Source organism: Chironomus tepperi, unplaced genomic scaffold (genome assembly GCF_022539635.2).
Source record: "Chironomus tepperi strain 1889 unplaced genomic scaffold, CSIRO-AGI_Ctep_v1 contig_85, whole genome shotgun sequence".
NCBI lineage: Eukaryota > Metazoa > Arthropoda > Insecta > Diptera > Chironomidae > Chironomus > Chironomus tepperi.
Genome location: NW_027226207.1, coordinates 8,746,996 through 8,771,135, shown reverse-complemented (window position 1 = coordinate 8,771,135; position 24,140 = coordinate 8,746,996). Strand labels below are relative to the sequence as shown.

At 32.3% G+C, this 24,140-nt stretch overlaps 4 protein-coding genes across 7 annotated transcripts in view; 2 read left to right on the top strand and 2 right to left on the bottom strand.

Moving 5' to 3' along the window:
* Nucleotides 1-8,302, top strand: part of LOC139086182 (uncharacterized) — a 33,636-nt gene extending 25,334 nt beyond the window's left edge. The window contains exons 2-9 of the mRNA XM_070634548.1: nt 5,274-5,452; nt 5,779-6,152; nt 6,215-6,313; nt 6,374-6,840; nt 7,265-7,502; nt 7,561-7,589; nt 7,651-7,744; nt 7,809-8,302. Of these exons, the coding sequence (XP_070490649.1) occupies nt 5,274-5,452; nt 5,779-6,152; nt 6,215-6,313; nt 6,374-6,840; nt 7,265-7,502; nt 7,561-7,589; nt 7,651-7,744; nt 7,809-8,151 (1,823 nt within the window). The 3' untranslated portion in view covers nt 8,152-8,302. The remainder of the gene's footprint in view (nt 1-5,273; nt 5,453-5,778; nt 6,153-6,214; nt 6,314-6,373; nt 6,841-7,264; nt 7,503-7,560; nt 7,590-7,650; nt 7,745-7,808) is intronic.
* Nucleotides 8,303-8,866: 564 nt separating this feature from the next.
* Nucleotides 8,867-11,358, top strand: sav (scaffold protein salvador). Its single transcript, XM_070634234.1, has 8 exons — nt 8,867-9,316; nt 9,376-9,405; nt 9,476-10,177; nt 10,242-10,295; nt 10,361-10,511; nt 10,621-10,759; nt 10,945-11,111; nt 11,170-11,358. The coding sequence occupies exons 1-8, from the start codon at nt 9,259-9,261 to the stop codon at nt 11,222-11,224; spliced, it is 1,356 nt and encodes a 451-aa protein (XP_070490335.1). The 5' UTR covers nt 8,867-9,258; the 3' UTR covers nt 11,225-11,358.
* An 885-nt stretch (nt 11,359-12,243) lies between these two features.
* LOC139085983 (putative fatty acyl-CoA reductase CG5065) lies at nt 12,244-20,555 on the bottom strand. Of its 4 annotated transcripts, none has more exons than XM_070634233.1 (14): nt 17,734-17,873; nt 16,974-17,069; nt 16,749-16,911; nt 16,560-16,692; nt 16,098-16,361; nt 14,714-16,045; nt 14,138-14,272; nt 13,885-14,005; nt 13,774-13,823; nt 13,460-13,555; nt 13,061-13,223; nt 12,875-13,007; nt 12,556-12,819; nt 12,244-12,494 (listed from the first exon to the last, which is right to left on the bottom strand). In XM_070634233.1, exons 6-14 carry the CDS (start codon nt 15,164-15,166, stop codon nt 12,374-12,376), a joined length of 1,536 nt encoding a protein of 511 aa, XP_070490334.1. In that variant the 5' UTR covers nt 15,167-16,045; nt 16,098-16,361; nt 16,560-16,692; nt 16,749-16,911; nt 16,974-17,069; nt 17,734-17,873; the 3' UTR covers nt 12,244-12,373. The 4 variants fall into 4 exon arrangements, 3 of the variants coding, with proteins under 3 accessions (XP_070490334.1, XP_070490333.1, XP_070490332.1); XM_070634232.1 differs by having other exon boundaries at nt 14,714-15,373; nt 15,757-16,045; nt 16,974-17,866; XM_070634231.1 differs by having other exon boundaries at nt 16,974-17,866.
* On the bottom strand, nt 15,949-16,902 carry LOC139086542 (putative fatty acyl-CoA reductase CG5065). Its single transcript, XM_070635008.1, has 4 exons — nt 16,749-16,902; nt 16,560-16,692; nt 16,098-16,361; nt 15,949-16,045 (listed from the first exon to the last, which is right to left on the bottom strand). The coding sequence occupies exons 1-4, from the start codon at nt 16,900-16,902 to the stop codon at nt 15,949-15,951; spliced, it is 648 nt and encodes a 215-aa protein (XP_070491109.1).
* Nucleotides 20,556-24,140: the final 3,585 nt, after the last annotated feature.

Here is a 24,140-nt window from a genome sequence, read left to right as displayed (position 1 = left end):
TTTTCTATACGAGCAATTTTGGTTTTGTTTTGATTGATCCGTGAATAAAAAACCAAATTCAATTTTTAATGCCACATGATTGATTCTTTTGATCATCATTTTGATTCGTAAATAAAAAGCTTAAAGAAGAAGAGAAAAAACAGCAAAATGAATGAAAATGTGCAGCTTGGATGTGGGAAATTTAGAAGAAATTGATGAAGCGTTCAATTGTAAAAGATGAAAAAATTAATTAAAGTTAATGATCTATGAAGTGAATGAAGTAATTATTATAAACCTTAATGTATTAAGAAAGTTAAGCTGCTGTCATGAGAGTTGACGATAATATTATTAAATTATGAAATATTCCCTTAGATGTAATGAGACGACAAATTATTTAATAATGACAATATTGGCCTAATTACTTTATTTCATTATTTAATAGACATTTCTATTAAGCTTGTTTGATCGTCGACTTTCTGGTAAGCTGATTTGTTGCCACATTTTAGTTACACGATGTTACATTTAAGGTAGAATAATAAATTTAATTAACACTTGATTGACTAGTAAGCATGTGATTTATATTATGGGATATTATAAAATTTATTGGGAACATTTGCAAGATTGTGTCTGATTTTTTTTTATTAATTAGAAACTTCCTTTAAGGGAAGTGCAATCAAAGGTTTTTTGATATGCTGCACATGAATTAATGAAGTTGAAGTTCATGATTCTTGATTAATGGAGCTACGCAGTACAGGTACTTTAGCATGAAATATGATAGAAGCTGATAACTTATTATGTCGTAAAAAAAGCAATTTTTCATACTTCTTACCCTACTCCTTACCATATATAATCGCAGATTAAACAATTCCGTGTGACACAAATGAAGAAGATCTCTCCTTGGAACTTTAAAGGCTCTGCTTAATCTAATTTATTAACACCGAATGAAAACCGCCTAAATTCTGCCTCCGCTTCCGTGGTGGAGTTTTCTTTATTTGTGTGGCTCGGGCCTTTACTCAAAATATGAATGAAATAAGTGATCAAACTCTGCTTTTAAGTTACTAAAATCAACTCTAATCCCAGATTGGAGCAGATTCTCATGTAAATTCAAGTTTAGTTTTGTCAAAATACTCATGAAAGGCTGACAATTGGGAATTTTTAACCAAAACTACATCATTAAATGCATTAAAATCATATTAAGAGCTTATACTTTAAGTTAGCATTCTGCCAACTATTTAAAAAAGTATAATAGCGTAGCCATTAGAACATGCTAGCATTAGTATTAACAGAGTGGGTTCGATTCCCACTTACGACAAATTGTTATTGAAAGAACATATATATATCGTATTACTTTTTTGCTACTAAACACAAAATTTATATTTTTTGATGCATCAATACCAAATCTCACCTCCCATCTATTCATTCGTTTAACATTACTAAATGTCACAGTTGAATGCCTACAAATTTAATCTAATTCAATAGACCAAATCTATCGTTAAAAATAAACTCATCTTATCCCATAAACCACTCAATACTACTCTCATTTCCGACATAATAAGCCGCAAAAAAGTGCAACAATAAATTTTTCTATCTCAACAATCCCCTCATAAATCCATAATTCAATCATCCTCATCTATTGAATCTTCTTCATCGTCATGATTCCTTTATTCCTCCATATTGTGGCCTCTTTTGGACATAAATTTTAAATCAGATCTTTTTTTAAACGTGCTGAATTTATCACGAGCAAAAGATTTATTTTGTTGACTATTTCTCACTCCAACCCGGTTGCTTATCTGACTCATCTCGAATGTGCCATGCTTTAGCTTAAGTGTGCAAATATCTGTTTAAAAACTGAAATGTTTGCATTTGCGAAAAAAATTAATATTAAATATATATAAAATGAAAAAAATAAGGTATTTGGGAATGGGAAGGCACAACAGTCGAGTAGCATGAAACCTCTTAAAAATGTTAAAATTAAAATAATCTCTGAATAAGCTATTTTTTAGCCATTTTATTTAGAGCTGCTTTTTATTAATAAAAAAAAAGAATTTCTGAGGCAATTTTTTTTTTTTGTTCAATATATTTTTTATATGCAGCATGAATGTTTTATTATAATGTCATGCAAAATATATCAAAATTGTGAACTTTACGGAAAGTAGGTAGCAATAATCGCATTTGCAATACATTTTTTATGAAATAGTCTATGAAAAATAAACAAAAAATATGAATTTTTATTCTTTTTCTATATCCGACTCACTCACTCATTCGGTCGGCCTCTATCTCCATCCACAACAAAGCATTATATTGATATTTTATTAACAGCATATATACACAAAAAAAAAAGGAAATTATGTGTATACAGTTGAATAAAAAATTAATTTTCAAACCTTTAAAAAAACAATGAATAACAAAGGATTTTTTTTTTTTTTTTTGTTAAATTTGGCATCTACATGCTTCTGTGTAGGAGGATGCTTTTGTGAGTGATGTCATAGTTCTATTGGTTTTCTAAGTGCTAATTAATTTCAATTCAATTTTAATCACTTTATGAGATACGTAATTATTTCCTTAGACTTTTGAAAACTAGAACTAGTATCAAAATATTGCGAAGTATCGAACTGACTGTAATGTTCGTGATCTGATATTCACTAATTTTCAAACTTCACTCATCGTGAATGATGCATCCTTAGATCAAATACATCAAATTCATACTTGGATAGATAGATCTGATTCATTAAATGTATCCTGAATAGCTCATGTCGTTTAATAATTCCGAAATTTGGCACCAGGACGGAGTGATTCCGACTTCGTGTCAGATTTGGTTTATGTGCGGTACCATGTCAAAATCACACTGACCTGGTGTCAGATTTTGGACCAATTAACCGATTTCTGATACCCGGGTAAGTTACATTCGTTTGAGGTCAGATGGTAGTCAATGATAGTCAGATTAAGACATCGTCTATGTCCTTGTAAATCAATTGATCTGTACGGTTAGTAAAATAGTCTGTTGCATCTGTAGTTCAGTCGATATTCTGAAGTCAGAGCCCGTGATTATGTTTGAGTAATTGCACTCCTAAACCAAAACATAAACGGAATAAAAATTGCCGAAAATCCGACTACAGACTAGCGTGAATCTAGCCCCAGTTCATGTCCAATGAAATTTGACATCAGGTCAGATTCAAGACGGTCTGGTGCTAGATTTTCGGTCATTTCTACGCGGTATGCTTTCTAGGTAAGAAACATCTGAGCAGCCAATCCCAGATACCAATTCATAACTCTCCATCCAGGAAATCCTCTCAACAATCTCACAACAATAAAGATTCAACTTATTAAAAAACTCAAAAGAAACCAAACCCCATAAATCAGCCTAAAATAAATTAAATCGCAACCATTTGTCTTCCTCCAATAAGAGTCATAAATCTCCTTTCTTCCTCGACCATGTGACAAAACATCGAACAGTTCACATAAATATATTATTTTTTTTTATTCCTGCGTTTTTATATTTTATTTATATCTCACATTTTGTTAATTCTTTTTGCTATATAAAAAAATTGTATTGCAAGTTGTATGAGACTGCTGATGATGATGAAAGTGAACTCTTTGACGACCACAAAAAGAGAGGCAACAACAACAAAAAAAAAAAAAGTGAATATCTTTTTGAAAAAAAAAAAAAAATTATTTCAAATCACTTTGGGGCAATATGTCGTGAGCAACAGACATAAAATGAATCAAAAGTTTTATTCGGCGAGTATAAAGTATTGAAATATATGTATTTATTTATGCCGGAGATGAGATTTAGAATTGAATTTTTAAAAATAAAAATTTGACTCCATCCCCATCAACAACAATTTTGTGTTTGTTTTTCGCAAATGTCCATTGAGTCTACAATATTCCTTTTTTTTTATTTGATCTCAAATTGCAATTGTTTTACTGATGATGAAATTTAAATGAACGACGATCATGATTATTATTGAGAAATAAACTCGTTTTAATTCGCATATTGGAAATACAATTTTACTTTTACTTTCTTTCATTCAACCGGCTTTAATTGAGAAGAAGATTAAAATTTATTACATTATGTTACATAAAGAAGCTCTGTATGAATGGTTACATGCTGGATGTGTTGTTGATGGAGATTTGGAAGAGACTTGAAATGCTTTTGAATGCAGCAATAATAAACTAAACAATCAAGAATTAGATTCAAGAACTAATTTGTTTACATTTCCACATGGAAACTTTGTCCTTCAAGTTTAAATTCATTTCAAATTTTTAAGCTATTTTGATGATTGGAAAGCTTCAATCAAATGTGAGCAAAGAGTTTAAAATGCTTTTGTTTCAATGAACAGCTTTAAACATTGCAAAATTCGTATTTTATTTTCAAAACAATACTCCAAATAATTAATCAGATCTTAAAAATTGCAGAAAAATTCAAAAGCTAGAAAGACGTTTGATTATTTGACATTTCCTCAAAAAATAATCTAACTTAGCAGACCAGCTGTAACTGTTAAGTAAGAAGAGCAGTCCAAATATACTCTGAACTCCATATGACTTTCTAATGCCTGCGAAATGCAGTTTTGTGTCATTCGAGTTACAACCATTCAAATGCGTTAGCAAATCCCATAAATTAAGCTTTCCAATCAATCAATAAATAATATTTTACATTCTCTTATAATCCGCGATTCAAAAGGAAATCCAAATCATTAACCATAAATCATATTTCAATTAATGTTCATACTAAGCATAGCTAAGCATCTCTTACAACTTGTATGCTATGCACAAATAATGTAAAAGTTACAACAACTTTCAAACGCTAAACATTGTCTCTTATGTATGTCCTTCAAAAGATATTAAATAAAGAACAACAAAGGAACTATTTAGCATCTCATGCAACACTTATTTCAACAAATTTATAAACAGATCAAGGTGATGTGTTTCTCTAATTCCGTGTGCAATAAAAAGGCACCTGAAGTGATGGAAAAATCATGATAATTTAAGTTTAAAGCATCAATTTTCCAAAAAGCGCATTTCCGTCAACAAAAAATCCGAATTCACACCTTATTAAGTTGTTTTAATGAAGATAATTTATGTCCACGAGCCACAATAGAAGCAATTAATCTTCTGCAAAAGTGTCCGAGACTAAATTGAACTTGGTCGTATCCAAAGGTCTCGCAAATTCACAAAAAAATCAACACAAAAGCTTTTTGTTTTAAGCAAAAATTTTCGCTCTCAAAATAACCTGCTGACAATGAATCTCATGAGTCACATGATTAATAGTTATTCTTTTATGTTTCTATTTGCAGCATTAGAATTGTCGTATGCGATCACGGTTAAGCCAACCAACAAGCAACCAATTATAGAAAATTCACATGTTGATGCGAAGAAAAATCCACAAAGTAAAGATCACGAAGATCGAGTAGCTAGATATTTGCCGTACATAACTTCAAGACACCATTTAGATAGTAATGTAAATCTTGTTCGAGTAAGTTGAATGTCTATTAGCTTAAAACTGTAAGATTTATGTCTATTTGTTGTCATTTTTACTGGATTGATGAATTATTGTAATTTTTTCAATGATAACTTGAGAAATTTAAATATTTAAATTGATTTAAATGAAGTATGAGGACTTGATTAAAACTAGTTAATTTTAATAAAACTTAATTCACTTCATTTTATTGATTTTCACACAAAAAACTCGAGTCCAAACTAAAATATTCAAATAAAACCGTTAAAAAATAATTCAAATGTGTCTTTGCTAAATCAACTCTCATTTAAATTCTTTAATTAATTTTAAAATGTCATCAACAGTATCTCCAGTCACTGCCAAAAGCCAACACACCAATTCCAAGCATAGCTTATTTATATGGAAATGCAATTAAGCAAACACCACACATTCAAGCTGGATTTATTTACAAAGCACGACCTGAGCACATCAATAAAGATTCTTATCAAACAGCCACAATGTATCCAATTTATAATCGTGCAATGTCACCTGGAAATCATCATGTTAAATATCAACAATTATATAATCATCCAAAACATTCAGCATCTGTTCCACTACCAAAAGTAAAGCATTATACACCATTTTCACCTTCTAATAAGATTCCAGGTGATTGGCAGCCAATGACATTACCGAAACCAACAGGTTATGTTAAAGGACATGTCTATAATGACTATATAAGGTAAATGTGCAACTTGATGATGTTAACAAGAATTGTGAATCATCTTATTGGTATTTTTACAGTCAAATTTCATTGACAACTGATGAACGTGATGAAGACTTTATTCCCATAACAACACAACCATTAAAGCATGTATCAACTCCAGCACCAGAACAGAACTAGTAAGTCCACAGCACTAAAAGTTATTAATTCAAATCACATAATTTTCATCCAATTTACAGCATAAAATCCAACATAAAGTCCATAAAAATATTGAGTCCACCAGTTCATTACGAGCAGCATGAAAAGCCATTGATTTACACCACAACAGCAAAACCAATCACAATTTCAACCGCTAAACCATCACAGCCCGCCGAGAATACATACGAATTTGAAGAACAGCTCATTTATGAATATCAACCAAGCTATGAAAATAAAACTTTAAATGTGGAAGTGCCAACCAAGCAACAACATCATGAATATAACATTAATCCACATGATTTGAATTATGAAAATGAGGAATTGACAACAATTCAATATGAAATTGAATCATCGTCAGAGAATATAAAACCGCATATAAATTTCACGCGTATCACACCAGTACCGAATGTTTTGAAAATTTATAAGCATGAGAAGGAACAACAAAATGCTGAAATCAATGATGCTGAAACTGATTATTATGATAAGGATAATGATAATGATTATGATGGTAAGTTAGCAAAAAAAGAATTTCCTCAACGCAACAATCATGCAAAAACAGTGTTAGGGGATTTGAACCCACTACCCTCGCGTTCTTTTGATTATCAGTCAGGGTTAACGAGGGTTAGACTAATGTGTTGTATATTCAAGTATTATTAGGTTGTCTTACAATCAATAACTATATATCCGAGCTACACAAATGAAGAAGGTTCCGCCACGGAACTTCTAAGATTCCGCGAAACCTCTTGGATTATTAATAAATGGAAGGCTCAACTTTTGTAGACCAAATCGCGTCCTTGGCAAAGCCTACTTCATTTTGGTCACTCGGGATAATCCAGCTTTAATAGCCTTAATTTTTTCACCCACCCTTGCCTCAATTTTACAACCATCATAACCTCACATTACATAACCTCTTTTCCATCCTCCCACTTTAGACGTCATCAGAGACGGCTCACCCGGTCCCAACAGCGGACGTCCAGGAATAGACTACCCAAATTACCACAAGATTCCAGAAACTTCATTCAGTTGCAAGGAACAACGCTACAAAGGATTCTTTGGTGATCCCGATACAAAATGTCAAGTATGGCATTACTGCGATCTCAACGGTGGCAAATCAAGTTTCTTATGTCCAAATGGAACAATTTTCAGTCAAACAGCATTAACGTGTGACTGGTAAGTGCTTGATTAATAAAAAGAATCAATTAACTATGTCATTTTGTGTATTTTCCAGGTGGTTCAATGTAAAGTGCTCGTCAACAGGTAAAGTATGCAGTTATTGTTATGGACTTAATAATTTATTGACCATTTTTATATTTTACAGCTCAATTGTATGTCCTCAATGAACGTCTTTATAAATTCATTTTGCCATTTTCACCAAAGTTCCCGCAAGACTTTCAAGGGCCATTAGTCGATAAGTATGTCCATAATAATTTTGTAATTATAATATTCTTAATGTCTACTTCTTAATTTATACACAAGGTACCTTACATTGAAATTCAAAGAAATGGAAGAAGCACGAGTGAAAGAGGATGAAGAAAAAGCCGCAGCAGAAACATCAACGACCGCAGAACCAGAACATGAAGAAAACAATCCGGTCGCCGACATTGTTAAAGAAGAAGAAGTGATTGTAGACACAACTGATAATACAGTCGATGGTGCAAATGACGTACATCATGTAAAGGCAGAGGAAAATCCACAGCCACACATAGAGGATGCATATCCACAAGAACCTATGCAGGAACTTGAAGCTGGTGTTCAAATTCATAATTTTGGCAGTACAGGGCATTTATCGCCGTTATTAAATTTAAATTCAGAGTCATAAATTATATCTTTATTGACATTTCAAATGAATGCTGGCAATCTAGATCTGTGATATTTCCTTTGAAATTGTTTTCTTTTATTATTATGTTGTGTACTTATTACAAAATTATGTTTTAAAGAAATAAAGTTTAATTTATTTAGTTTTATTTAAAGCCTGTTGTTGATTTACTGACTATTGGACATTCTCTTGCATTTTTTAACTTCCTGAATGACACCTGCCATCGAAAAAGCCTAACAAGTGACACAAAGCTAGCACCGAGTCAACTTGGTATCAGTTACAAGCAGACAGTTGCATAACACTGGCCTTACGTCCACCTAGAGCAACATCCGTCGTAACGTATTTTATAAATTTGAACGATGCGAATCGCAGAGAAATTTAAACTTAAAAGTCCACGACATATTTTGTTTGCACAATTCAATGACTTTTTTATAGCTAGCTACTATATACACCTGTTGTCAACTGATGTTTAGCTAAAGAAAACTCTCTCTTAAGAATTGGAATTCTTTTGTGAACGAAGCCATCTTGGATTCTTTGCCATTTTTAAAATTTCTTAAAATTCCTATCATCTGTTAACTATTTAGGAACATAAACTGATTAGTTTTACTGTGCCACAAAAGATAACTCCTATTTAAAAACCTGAAAACATATAAACAACTGAAAGTGGTCGAAAAATAGATCAAAACTTTCGAAGTGAGAAGAACAAAAGAAACTCCACAAAAGCGTGGAAATAAAATCAAAACAGAATTGAAAATTCACGCTAGTTAATTAAAAACTTAATTAAAATAAAATATAAGCCTTTTAATAGCTTATAGACCATAAATTTTGTGATAATAACGTCCAGAAATGTGTTTATAGCAAGAAGCCACAAAAATATAGAACAAGGAACGAAATTTTAAGCCCGAAAAGGAAAGAATCAATTGAATTCATATTTAGCATAGAGCAATAATCTCTAGAAAATGACCACAAAATAATACGAAATGCTTCTTGTGTGATTCATTGAATAATTAATGTAGTCAGCAATTTCCTGTACAGCATATCTGCATATTTAGTGATTTTTCTTGATTCCTACAATATTATCGTGATAATAAATATAAACATAAGTTAATTATGCTTTCAAGGAAGAAGGATAAGACAACCAAAACAGGATTAGCAGGCAAATACATAAGTAAGGCGAAATACAAAGATCCAGAATAGAAAATATTTATTAATTTGTTTATTTTACAGAAAAAGATTCATTAAATCCAGAAATAAAATGTAAGTTTTGTGCAATTCAATCATGCTCTATATATAAAAATTTAAATTTCTTTATTTGTGTACCTTATAGTGATAAATGTGTGGACAACGACTGAACAGAAAAATACAAAATCAAAGAATCGTCAGAACGATGATGCAAAAAATAAGCTTAAAATAAATGGTTCGAACAGTGGAAGTAGCAATGCATTTGGCAATAATATCGGTCAAGGAAAATACACTCAAAATTCACAATTGGCATTGAATAAGCTTTCGAATAAATTTTCCAACTTGCATTTACAACAAACAAGTTCGCCAAGTCCTCAACAACAGCAGCAGCAACAAGCTCTGGATGTTTCAACAGCTCAATATTTCCATCGAACACTTGCACAATCGCATCCATCGAGCAGTCAATTAGTTAATCAAAGTGATAGTCAAAATAATTATGTTGAAATTGATACATTGGAATCTCTGCTGTATCAGAAGCAACAATCTGATCAAAATGAGAATTTTCAATACTCCAACTATGAAATTAGCAACTATAATGATAATAATCAAGTACAACAGCAACCACAGCAGCTTGATTTAGGCTTAGCATCACCAATATATGAGAATCAAGCAGTCGTTCGACGATCTGAATCGCCAATTTATAGCAACACTCATAATAATCCATCATCAGTTTCTTCACTTTATTCAGCATCTCAGAACTTGTATTCAAATCTTCCAAGTAGTTCGTCATCACAAGCAGCTTATGCTAATTTGCCATCCAGTATTCATCACGGTTTAGTTCCACAAAGTAAAGTCATTGACATTATATTCCATAAATTATTCTAATTTGATTATTGATTTTTTGTCCACAGTTCGTAGTACTCCACAATATAATTTAAATGTTGACGAATTGCCATTGCCGCCAGGTCTGTAACTTTTTTCTCGCATTGGAAATAAATCGATAATTGAGACAATTTGATATTTTTTGTAGGATGGTCTGTTGACTATACATTAAGAGGCCGTAGAAAATATTACATTGATCATAATACGGCCACGACTCATTGGTCACATCCACTTGAACGTGATGCATTGCCTTTATTCTGGCAACGTGTTGAAGCTGCTGGATCTGTTTATTATTACAAGTGAGTCATGCTCTGTTTAATTTTTCAATTAGACCATTCAGTCTAAAGAATAATCGAGAATTTTAAGAAGAAGTAAGATTGACTGACATTTTGTTCTTATTATTTGCAGTTACATAACAAGGCAAGCACAGCTTCATCATCCTTATTGGACTACTTATTATTTACCTGGATATCATTTTCATAATCAACCACAACCCACAATTATTCATCATCAAGCATTAGTTCCTGCAAATCCACTGTTGAATGTTGTGAGTATATTGATGTGCTAAGGAACCATACAATTCCTAAGTTGCAATTGTATGGTTTTGGTAAAAACATTTGTATGGTTTCAGTGAAAATTTTAATAATTTCGGAACAAAATCCATATAAATTTCCTATAAAACCTTACAATTCCAAAAAAAATTAAAACATTTATACGGCTCTTAATTCCCAGAATGTTCCTAAATGGCTGAAAATATACACAAAATCGTCATCGGAGAAGGACCACATCATTAAATGGAATATGTTCCAAGTTAATCAATTAATGACTATAAATGAGATGATAACGAAGTTATTTAAAGAGGAGTTGCACAACATTGTATCTAAATATGAAACACTTAGGTAAATTTGATGCCATTTCCTTTAATACCCTAAAAATAATTAAATTAATTTTCATTAGACTTGCTATAAGCTGTGAAATGGAGAAGAGAAAGCATGGACAGCATTTAAACTAAATTTTGACTCAATTGAGGAACTCGGTCCGGGTTCTAAAACTGTAATATTTATTCTTTAAACTATGTGACAGGATTAGTGCCTTTATCATAAATATTATCAAAAGATTTTTAATAAAAATTATATCTACATCTGACTTTATTGGTTGTTATTATTGAATTCGGTTTCATTTGTTTGGTCTATGTCGTACTGCTCCGTCGATAAGCCGGAAATTCTAACAACTTTTGCCTTTTGGATATTTAATAATCTAGCAAATTGTTGAGCTGATGTGCCGTCTTCTTTAGGAAGTCCGTGATGCTCTAAAAAAGAAAATTATCAGCATCATGTCTATTAGTGATCCTCTAATGATCTTACCTGCCCAATCAGCTTTTCCTCTAAATATTTGAAATATTACGACTCCAAATGCATTCCAGGCTAGAAACTGAAAATTTAGATTTATGTACAATTTATCGACTCTAATCAAATAGATTTGTCACTTACAGCATACAAAAAGCTCAATCGACTCTTGTATTTATGAGCTACTTCTACTGGAATCGGCTTTGTTCTTTTTCTCACGAGTCTTCTGAGCCACTTTAATTCAAACATAATTTACTGTGATTTATGTTGTGCTGAGTTGTTTAAGTTTTAGTTAATGATTTTGCGTTGATAAGTCACTAAATAAATTGTTAATTCACGTAGAAAATGAATTTTTTTAATATTTGCAAAATTTTCAATGTTATTGTTATTGTTTTGATTGTTTTATCAAAGCCAACTTCAAGTTCTAAAAATTATTTGAATCTGAAAAATCCGTTATTCTATATCGGCTCAGGAAGCATATGAATGGCTAGAATTAAATTGACATCCATAAATAATTTGCTTGGTTCTTGATGCCTTCATATCTGTAGTCATAAATTAAAATTCGCCATATATAAGACGATTACAAAAAAAAAAAATCGGGAAAAAGTGAGCGAATTCGCAAGGCGGATTCAAATACAAAATGGCGGGAAAGTTTGAACTGTGAAAAACCGTTACAAATGACAAATTTAATAATTATTATAATGTTAATTTTATGAATATTTAGGTACAATATTTCACATCATTTGGTATGTACTGACTTTAAGCTAGACTTTAACTTTGATATCCCTTAATGACATCCATTAAAAAGTAAAATTTTAACACAACAAATACTCAGTCTTTTCGTCTTTCTGCATATAGTACTGCCCAACTTTCGCTAATCCAAAACATATTCCACCAACAGCAAATGCTCTCATAGTCAATCTTGTCATTTTAATGCTTTAAATTAAAAGAAAAAGTTAAACAAAAATTAAATTCAAAACAATAAAGTTCAACTTACCTTTTAAGCTTTTTCTTTCCAATTACTGATTCCAATGGGTTCTCGTTTTCCTTATGAATGTATTTTCTTATGCCAAAACAGTAATCTTGAGTATATTGTGGCCATTTTATCAATTTTGGATCAAAATAAAACTCAACTTGATCATTTTTGGTCATTGAATCTTGAAGAGCTTTATATTTGCCTGATATAATCTTGACTGGATTCATAGGCACAAATTGAGCAGCTTCAAATTGTTTCTGAAATCCTTTATACATTTTAAGCTTTCTGGAAAAGTCAAAATTTGAGATTGTTGAAATCTTGTAATTTAATTAAGCTTTACTTTGATTTCCGTCCTAAAATTTTAGCATAAAGATCCATAAAATATGCAGGAATTTGACCAGTTATGAACTGATCAATATCATAAGCTCGTTTGGATTTATAAAGTCTCATCTGAGGCCACCAAAATATGTTATCTAAATCAAACAAAATATAAGCTTTAAATTTAATAAAAGGACATTAAACTCACTAGGTGGATACTTCCTAGCTGTTTCTACTGTCAAGTCAAACATTCCTTTCCATGTTATAGTGTTCGTAGTTGCTGTAGAACTATGGTAAATTTTAGGAATCTTCGGTATCGAGTCATAATCATTAGCTGCTTCCCATGATGATGCAATGATCAAGTTTGTTGTCTGAAATATAAGAATTCAGGTTTAGTTTGATGATGGTAATGTTCAGAGCTCGAAGTCGGCAAGAATTGACTTCGGTATTCGAAATTCGAGTGGATTTCAAGCTCTGCTTATAAGTTGGGTAAAGAGGACTTCCTGTAGTCTCGATTTCGACGAATTTTTGAGATCGAGTCTAAGATCTGGACAGAGACTACAAGTGAATTCCTTGAAATCTCGTGAACCTCAATTAATTTACTTACCAGATCAATCGGAATGACATCAAGATAACTGTCCTTTAGGAACAGGCCTGATCGAAAGGTACCTCTTTGCATTGAATCGGTATATGGCACAAGAGCCTAGAATAAAAAGCATCAGTAACTAACTGCTTATTTTGCAAACCTTTAATCCCCTTTAATATAGTGGTGGACAACCTTCAATATTCCGCGACACTTCCAAATGGTTAGCCTCATCAAAAATCACATACAGCACACGGTTTATGGCATTTTTTAACATTTTAAACAGCACATTAGCGTGCCGCAGCAAACAGGTTGCCCACCACTCCTTTAATACCTACAGCATAACCATCAATCCATCCAACTTTGGGCTCCTTTAATGCAGAACAAACTAATAATAAATCAGTACTTTTAGAGTTGAAATAACTTAGGATGTCAATTAAATGACTTACTTATTGATGGCCTTACTATAGCAAATGGCAAATCTTGTGCATCCTTATATGCAAGACGTTCAGATAAAGATTTAGTAAAAGTATACGTGTTTGCGTGCCTGCCTTTCAAAATTGGTGTGAACTAAATTGATTAAGATCGCAAAAGGATTAGTAACAGAAATAACATGGAATCCTAACAGGCAAAGATGCATGCTTTCATGATACAGAAATGATGTCTCTTTGCCTGTTAGGAGAACTCAATCTAGCATCAAACCTTATCAAGTGCATCATTCGGAAAGGATTCACAAAGATTGATGACTGCATGTGGATCATATTTACTTGGGTAAAATTCTTCTTCTACATTCATTTCAAACCAATTGGAGTAGGATGTTGATATATGGACGAATGACTGCAAATAAGTAATTTTAGTATATTAGCTGATTTGTACTTATGGTAGTTGAGAGATCTGAGCAGCACAATGTGGCGAATTTCATATTTCACCATAAAAATGAGCGGAAATTAGCTGCCAAGGTTCCGCAAAGGCAACTTCCCGTCTGATCGTTAATACAGCGATGAAGCAGTGCCCTAGTCAATACGTTGTGCTGTTCGGGAGGTCGAGGTCGACTTAAGTTCGATCCAGTTTCCTAAAAACCAATTAAAATTTCCATGCAATTTTTTCTGCTTGCGCTTGTGAAGTATAACATTTCATACAAATTTCAATCGGTTCTAAATAAACTTCAACGAACTGAATTTGGCATCGACCTCAACTTGAGAATAAATGACGTTTATCAAAGAAATACCAAAAAAAAACATTTCTGACCATTCACAGAAATATTCTTTATCATTTTACCTCCAATTTTTTCATTCTTCGACTTAATCTTATCAATTCACGCAGTGATCGCAGATTTGTAAAGACCGCAAGTCTTAAAGGCTCGTCAAAGCTTACTGTGGCTGCAGAATTTAAAATTATTGACACATTTTCACATAACAGTTCCTGACCAGCTGGTGATATTCCTAATTCTTCTCGAGCAATGTCACCTTCAATAAGAACTAATTTGTTCAGCAGTTCTGCATTAGTTTCCCTGATTAAGTCAAAGACTGAAGAGCTTTTTAGTTCTATAAGTCTATCATTGACATTATTGCCTTTCTTAGGACGAACCAGCAGGTAAATCTTATTGATTCCTTGACATGATCTTAACAGCTTTTCTGCAATTGCTTTGCCTAAAAATCCAGTTCCACCTGTGATTAAAACATTCTTTCCATTGTAAAGTTCAGGAATTGATGAATATTTTGGTGCTGACATGTTTCTGTCAAAGTTAACACTTTGCTGTCCAAATGATGATTATGTCAAAATAATAGCAATGCTGATGCGGGTCAAGTACACAAGAACAGATGTTACTCGATGAAGACTTGATTTGTTACTATTTTCGGAACGGAGAGTTTGTGCTAATCACATAAATATTAGATAAGAGTTTATTGATAGTCAGCTCTCTGAGAATAACATAAAAACCTGCTCAAAAAGTCAAAATTTACTTCTAATTTTAGGCATAAAATGATAACGTGGGTAAGAAGGCGTTCACAAATTACGTTTAGGATATCCTAAAATTATGGAAATACTGAAATTAAACGGAACCTAGGGGAATGTTTGGAAGTTGCGAAACACTAAAGATAGCTATTTCAGACCCAATCGTCTCCTACCCTAACGCTTTGTGGCGAAATTATGAACCAAAATTTACTGCTAACCAGAGTTGCAAAACAGGCACTTGTCACAGACAAAAACCATACAATTTCTTGATAATTTGTATGGTTTTGTAAGAAAAATCATATAGATTGTCAACAAATTGTACGGGTTGTGCCTGTGACAGGTGCCTGTTTTGCAACTCTGCTGTTAACCTCCTTTGTCCTCCTACTTGAACAGAACTTTATTTGACTTGCTATAATCAATCATAAATTAGTCATTTTAGAATCAGAAATTAATATATGTATATGGACATAGCTAGCATAAATTGTGTAAAAACACTTCCTATATATACTGCGCGTAGATACTCGAACTTTAAACCTTAAGATGACTATTGGTCGATTCCATTACATCTTGCTTAAAACATATTTCCCAGTCTTCTTCAAGCCATAATAAGCAGCAATAGCAGCTAATGTTCTCAAAACAAACAGCACGAGCTTGATTCTGGAAATAAAATTTCAATTAATTTTCTCCAAACATTTCAATATAAACTTACACTCGAAGCTTCTTTTTCCCAACACTTGATTCTAGTGGATCTCCCTTCTCTCTCCAGAAGTATTTTCTGGTTCCAAAGCAAATATCCTGATTGTATTGCTTCCATTTTATTAGCAATGGATCGAAATAGAATATTGACTGATCATTGCTACTCATTGAAGCTATGATTGATTTGTAATTGTCTGATAAAATGTTAATTGGCTGTGTATGAGCAAATCTGACTACTTCGTAGTTTTTGACTATTTGGTCGTAGATTTTGGTTGCTCTGTAAAGGAATTGTAGGTAGTTAATGAAGTCGGAGATTAGGGAAATAGGCTGCGATAGGTCGACTGCTTGTGTAGCTATAAACTAGACATGTCATGGCAAGATCCACAAATGATAAGTTTACAACTGTGCATACAGTCGACTACCCGCAGTCTATCCCACTCGGACTACAATCGAATGCCGTCAATTTCGTACTCACTTTGCCTCCTGTCCAAAAATGACTAACAAATTATCCATCAAATAAGCAAACAAGCGATGAGTAATGAATCGATCAATATCATCAACAAGCTTACTTTCATGAAACCTTAATTGCGGCACCCAAGCAATATAACCTAGATAGGAAATGACATTTCATTAAGGAACAGATGGAAACTATTGAATACCTTACTGGGTGGATAATTATTTCCAACATCTATTGCTAATCGATACATCTCTCCAAAAGTAATAGGATTTGAACTTGCTGATGAGCTGTGATAGACTTGTGGAGTTGAAGGTCCATTTTTACTGTCATTAGCAACTTTGTATGCTAGTGCTATAATCATATTTGTTGTCTGTGAATATTCAAGGTCAATTTGATTACTGAATGTAGTTAAGGTGATAAAGAGATGTTTACCATGTCCACTGGAATCACATCTAAAGTATTTTTCTGTGAAATGTGTCCTGATCGAAAAATTCCAGCTTGAATTGTGTCAACAAATGGAATGAGAGCCTGGGAATAAAACGAGAAAATTAAGATTTTAATTCTAGATCTGCAACTTTTAGCTATCAGATGAGCCTTTGACAGCTGGCTGAGATGAAGTCAACCTCAAGTGGAAAACAATACGATTAGTCGACCGCACGACTAGCTATAAACTAATTATTCTATGGCAAGATCCATAAAAGTCAAGCTTATCACCAGAGTTGCAGAACAGGTGCCTGTGACAAGCAAAAACTGTACAAATTATCAAACATTTGAATAATTCGAGAAAAAATTCAAAATAAAATTCATTTTTCATGGCACACCTTGATGGTAGACCACGATAAAAACCGCACAAGGCATACGGTTAATGACATTTCCAAACAGATTGCGCATCACTCAACTGGATGTACTTTAATGTCTAAGAAAAGCCAATTCCCATTCAATAATTTCCTAAATTCATTCCTGACATTTGCTTTTTTCCAAAATTTTTATCTGAAAATGATAAACAATGATTGATAACGAACAGCATGTGGTTCGTTTTCAATCGGATTGACTTTCTTCTTGAAAATAATTCGACAAGTCAAAACACCTGATAACATTGTTGATAATTTGCTTTAAAAATAATATTTATCAATAAGAATTAAGCTTTGAATTTAGAGATTCTTGATTACATTAATAAACGTCCGTAGCTTACATATCGCCAATAACGGTTCCGGGACCCTCTTTCGAGACAAGCAATTAAAGTTAGGCAGGGTTGATCAAAAAGTCCATTTCTTGTGTTAAATAATTAGTGAACGTCCGCTTATTTTATTACTTATCCTTTTTACAATTTCCCAACCAAATAATCAGTACCCTTTTTGAATCCATAAGCTCCTCCACCAAGAACTAGCATATTCAGTAGAAAGCTCACAACTTTGATTCTATTAAAAGTAATAAAATTAGTCATGCAAAAATGTCTAAAAATTAATTTCATTCAACTTACATTCTTAACCTCTTTTTGCCAGTAAATGAGTCCTGTGGATCTCCACTTTCCTTCCAAATATATTTTCTAATTCCAAACATCATAATCTGATTGTATTCAGGCCAATTTATGGTGGATGGATCAAAATAAAATTCCTTTACATCACTTTCGTTCATCGAACTCATTAGTTCCTTATAATTATTGGATATGACTTTCACGGAATTTGTATGAGCAAAGTCTAATATTTCATAGAATTTCATAATTGTGTTGTATGATTTCAATGCTCTGTGGAAATAATAATTGAAGAATTTTGAATACATAATATGAATTTTAAAGATCCAAAGATAAGAATGGCGGGAACTACTTTGGATTCATCATTGATTAGGTACAGATACAGTTTGTAAGACTGTATCGTACTAATTTAATTAAGGGCATGTCCAGAGAGGGCTGTGGTGTTATGGATTGTACAACCAACACAAGACTACCTTAAACTCCAGCCAATCTATCTCCTATTAGATAGTATTCGAATAATCAGTCCTTTAGATTGATAATTTCTTAAAATATTTAACCCAGGTTAAAATATTTTCCAAAAATCACAAGTCTATGGCAGTGTAAAGCTAGATACTGAAGCGCTTAGTTTAAGACGAAATAGTAAGGATAGTAACTTAAATTGCTATTTTGCCGAACCTAAATGTAAGCATCGATAGCGCAATGATCTATAAATTAGAATTATTAATTCTAAGTAACGGGTTCGATTCCCTTTGATGTCAAGTAGTTGTTATTGATCATAGTTTTAATGATTTTTTTAAAATTCTTATTGAAGTCACAGACAATTTTTACCGAATTTACATAACCTACTTTGGTTTTTCTCCAATTACAGATGTCAAAAAGTCCATTAAATGAACAAATAAATATCCAGTAAAGAATCTATCAATGTTGTCTCCAAGCTTGGTTTCATGGTATCTTAGCTGTGGCATCCAAGTAATGTAGCCTATTAAGAACAATTTAAATATATATTTTGGCAGTGGAAATTCAAAAGAAACTCACTTGGTGGAAATTTCTTAGCATTTTCAATTGTCAATCTGTACATTTCTTCAAAAATAATTGGATTTGGAGTAGCTGATGAGCTATGATAAATTAGTGGAGGTTTGTTATCCAATATTCCATCGTTAGCTACTCTCCATGACACAGCTATTGTCAAGTTTGTTACCTAAAATTGATGTAGTCGGGAATAAGATCCGTTATCCCATGGAACAGGCTGTGATTAGTCGACTGGATGTCTAATTGTAAACTTGAACATTTGTGGAACATGCCATACAATGTCAAGTTTATAACTAGACGTAAGGTCAACTGATTATAGTCTGTTCCAATCGGATATTGTTTATGATTTACAATTTAATCTTACCATATCAACTGGAAGTACATCTAAAATAATTTTTTTGGATATAATTCCTGATCTAAAAATTCCGGCTTGTATTGAATCAATGAAAGGGACGACAGCCTAAAATTATGAGAATTATTAACATATTATTCATATTTACGAAGTCCTTCTAATTCGACTTACAGTAAAACTGTCAACCCATCCTACTTTAGGCTCAGCAATTGAAGGACAAACTAATTTTTGGTAAAAATTGAAGTTCTAATTTGGGAATTCTTATGAAGTAGCTCCAAATTTAAGCTACTTACCTCCAGAAGGTCGAACTATTCCAAAAGGTAATCCTTGTGTCTCTTGTAATGCAAGGTTTTCAGCCAACGATTTAGTAAATGTGTAAGTATTGACGTGCTTCCCTAACAGAATCGGCTGGATCTGAAATAATCATACAATTCAAAATATCTGACCAAACTTCCCAAAACTTTCAACCATACTTTATTAAGTTCCTCGTCTGACATTGTTTCACAGAGTCCTATTACTGCATTAGGATCGCATCGAGCAGGATAGAATTTTTCCTCAACATCATGTACGAACCAGTTTGAGTAGGAAGTAGAAATATGAATAAATGACTATAAATAGATTAAAATTAAAATTTGACCTTTTATACTCAAAATAGTTTTAGGCTTTACCTCCAGATGTTTCATATTTCGACTTAGTCTTATCAGTTCACGCAACGATCGTAAATTTGTAAACACGGCTATTTTTAGAATCTCATCAAACTTTATTGTCGCTGCTGAATTAATCACAACAGAAACTTTTTCAAACAATAATTCTTGATCTGCTTTGGATATTCCTAGTTCCAATGCTGCTATGTCTCCTTCGATTAAGACAATTTTGTTTAATATTTTTGGATCCTTTTCCTTAATTAAATCAAATGCTGGAGATTGTATGAAGGAATTAAATCGATCATCAACAGTTTTGTTCCTCTTCGGACGAACCAGCAAATAAACATTTTCAATGCCTTCACAGGACCTCAACAGCTTCTCAACAATCACTTTCCCTAAAAATCCTGTACTTCCAGTGACAAAAACACTTTTTCCATTATAAAAATCAGAAATTGATGAATATTTTAAAGTCGTCATTTTTTTAAATGTATGAATTTTGCTTATGTAGGACTAACTGTTAAGACTGATTATTATAAACTGAAATTTACTTCCACGCATAGCTTGTATTTAAGTATGTTTATGCTTGCTGAATTAAACTCTTATCGTAATAAAAATGATTGAAACTTAAACAATGCAATAATTATTAAATGTCCTCAATTCTTAGGAAAATCTTATACTGAACTGTGTTTTTATCATGGAATGGACTGCCGTTCTTCAAATATGCGAATAAATGAAGCTTGCCGTCCGAGCTGAGCTTGATTTCTCTAATATATATTAAGATAAAATGTGCAGTTTCCAGACAGTTGTGCAGGACAAAATACTGCTGTTTTGCTGTCAAAATGCGTATTGTATGATTTATCTTAGTGCAGTTGAAATGCTTTTGGGGCCGGTTAACTTATTCTGCTTATTCGACACATATTTAAATGTTGCCACGACGGCGACAGGAACATAAGTATACTTAGAACCAAGTGGCAGCCACTTGACAAATCCGATTATTTTCGCCAAGTGGCTGCCACTTGGTTCTAAGTATACTGCCGCCTCGTCGCCGTCGTGCTAACATTTTAATATGTGCCGATTCGGAAAGTGTTACGAAATAGGTGAACCCTAAATAAGGGGTCCTGCATTTAACCCCCACATAAAGACGGCTTCCATTTGACGGAGCTTAACTTTAACGTAGCCTTAAAAGCTCCGAAGTCGTCTCTTCTTAAATTGTATCGTTCGGGTAATGATTAACAAAGATTTAAGCTTCAACTTTAAAAATTGTAGATTATATTATCAATTGAGAAATTAAATCATATTAAAGTTCGTTAAAGCTTTTTGAAATGCACAGACTTGTTTATGTCTCAGCTAAATGGAGCTTTATGCGAGTATGGCATCCTTCTGACTAGATATTTGCTTTTGAAATAAAAGTTAAGGATTTTTTCATTGGTAAATAATATTAGTAATCTTTCATTGCTTTTTAAATACTTTTATTTAATTTAAGGTTATTATATTAATTTATGGCATATTTGACCCTAGAGAGTACGACTGGAATAGCCACTATTCCATATAATATATTGAAATAATATTATTTTATTTATATTGAAACTTTGCTATTTTAAGTCTTTACATTTTTGAATGTCAAAGAGTCATCGTAAATTTGATAAAGCACAGGAACTTAAATATTATTTTTGGAAAAATTTCTTCTTCCCTCAAATCTGTTAACATTTCAAAGTAAGAAAAAGATTAATGTAAAAATAGACTGTAATAAATAAATAAAATTTTTGTGATATTTTTGAACTGTTCTAATCACTTGGCAGTCAGCGACGTTGTCAAAACATCTTAATAATCACTAAATATAATAGATTAAAGTAGGACGAATGGAATAGTAAATATTCTTAATCTAAAATTTGCCGAAATTTTGAATTTTCTGGAAAAAAAATTAAAAATTATACAATGCTAAGAAGTGAAGTTTATTTTAAAAGCATTCCAAGCGGAGCAACGCACAATTGAATTAACTTTTCAGTGAAGTGGACATCGTACGGAGAATCAAGGTCAACCGGCTCCGTTGAGCTGAAAATATTGTTAGGAGTCCAGTTGAAGCTACAGTAAGGTATTGACACTGAATTTCATCCGGATGAAAGTTTATATTGTTCTGGTCCAAAAGAGTCCATTTGCCTTGAGCTCCAGTTAATAGTCAATGATTATGATGTTGTAGAAGGCAATTGGTGGTGCGGACGGCCCAAGAACTCACAGAAAGACGCTATCAATAGAGATGGTAATGCACTTGATATCGGTAATTGAGTATAGAGATAGTGTTGCAATTGATATTGGAAATTAGCAAGAGGAAGCCAGCGATTCAGGCGACACCTGTGGGAGGCCATCGATCACAATTGATCGATGAGGTTCAACGAAGTAAGTAACGGTAATAGGCAACTGGTTGCTTCAGACGCAAACTAAAAGAGATTCTATATCACTGAATTGTAAGACTGATCAGTGGTGTATTCACAAAAAGGGGCACGAATGGTTCAGAAGGGTAATTTAGAAACACACTCTTCCTCAAGGACTTACCATAATTAGTAAAACAAATTTAATTTTTTTTTTATTATTTTTCAATATAATTTTTTTTTTTACTTTATTAAACTTAATATAAATCATTTGACTGAATCTTTGCAATAATAAATATTCTATGCATAGGTTTTTTTTGTAATTGTTGATCGTTTTTTCATTTTTTTTTTTTGACAGCTTGAGGTATTTTCATACCTCTCAGCACTAATTTTCATCTCATATTTATCTTTTTTTATCATTATTCTGATTCTGCACATATAAAAGTAGACTTTTTTTTACTTGCTTAATGATTTCATTTTTTTGTTTATTTTTTTTTTATTAAAATATATTATTCATGCATTGGCTTCAATTATATATTATGTATGTATATATATATTGAAAACATAAATCAAAATAAGTAAGTTAAAAAGGTTCTTATTTTTTAGCATATCGATTTTTTTTTTTTCATTTTTCATTCACATTACTTTAAAGGAAATTAGAAATAATTCATTAAAACAAATAACTACCTATCGCATGAAGCCAATGTATTCTTATTTTTTTTTTCATACTTATGCATTTATCATCTATTCATTCATTAATTTATGTATGTTGATAGATGTAGACACATTACGCTTGTTTTGTTTTGCTTAGAAAAAGGAAGGAGAAGTAGAATTTGATGAAGTTGGAACTTTGAGGATGTTTGGAGGTGGTCTCCGAGAGCTTTTTAGGGTTTAATACCTGATATATGCATCCGATATAGCAAAAATCAGCTAATCGATCAAAAATCCTGCCCTAAACTAACGTGACTGTGACATAGTGCCAAATTTGCTTCAAAACCAGCACCATGCCAGAGTCACGTAGGCCTGGAGCCATATTTTGAATCAATAAACCAATTTTTTTTAATATTGACATCAAATGACGTTTCGGATAGCTTTGTTATTTTGGAATTGATTCTTAATCCAAGAATTCAATTTCAAAATTGAAAACCCTAGTCCGACCTAACTGTCTATTTATACAGGTCTCTTTCATGTCTTTTTAACATTGCGCATTCCATGAGTGAATGTGCTGCACCACTCAGAGAGTACTTCACCACCTTCAAACATCTTCAAGCACCCACTTCCAGAGCTTAAAATTGACTCAAATTAAGTTTGAGTTTATGATCAAAAATTCAAATCAACATTAAGCTCTGCTTAATAGATTTGAAATCAAATTCTGTACAGGGACTAAAGTCAACTGAAATATCTCACGACTCAAATAAGTTAACATAGAACCATACAAAAATAAGGTTCTGGAAGTTATTTCTACAACAATTTTTTTGATTAATATTTTTAGCAGTTGTATGGTTCAATGTCCTTACTCTTTAAAATTACAAGATTAAGTCAACAATTTCAATTAACTTTAAATCCCTCAAATAGATAGGAACAAATAAGGACAATAAGTTAATGAAAGTAATAAAAAACGAACAAGAACGTGCCTTCCATGTATTGTGTATTGAGCAAGGATTATTTATCATTTAATCATTCTCATATCATTCCCATTATTACTTGTTATATAGAGTTGCAAAACAGGCACGTGTC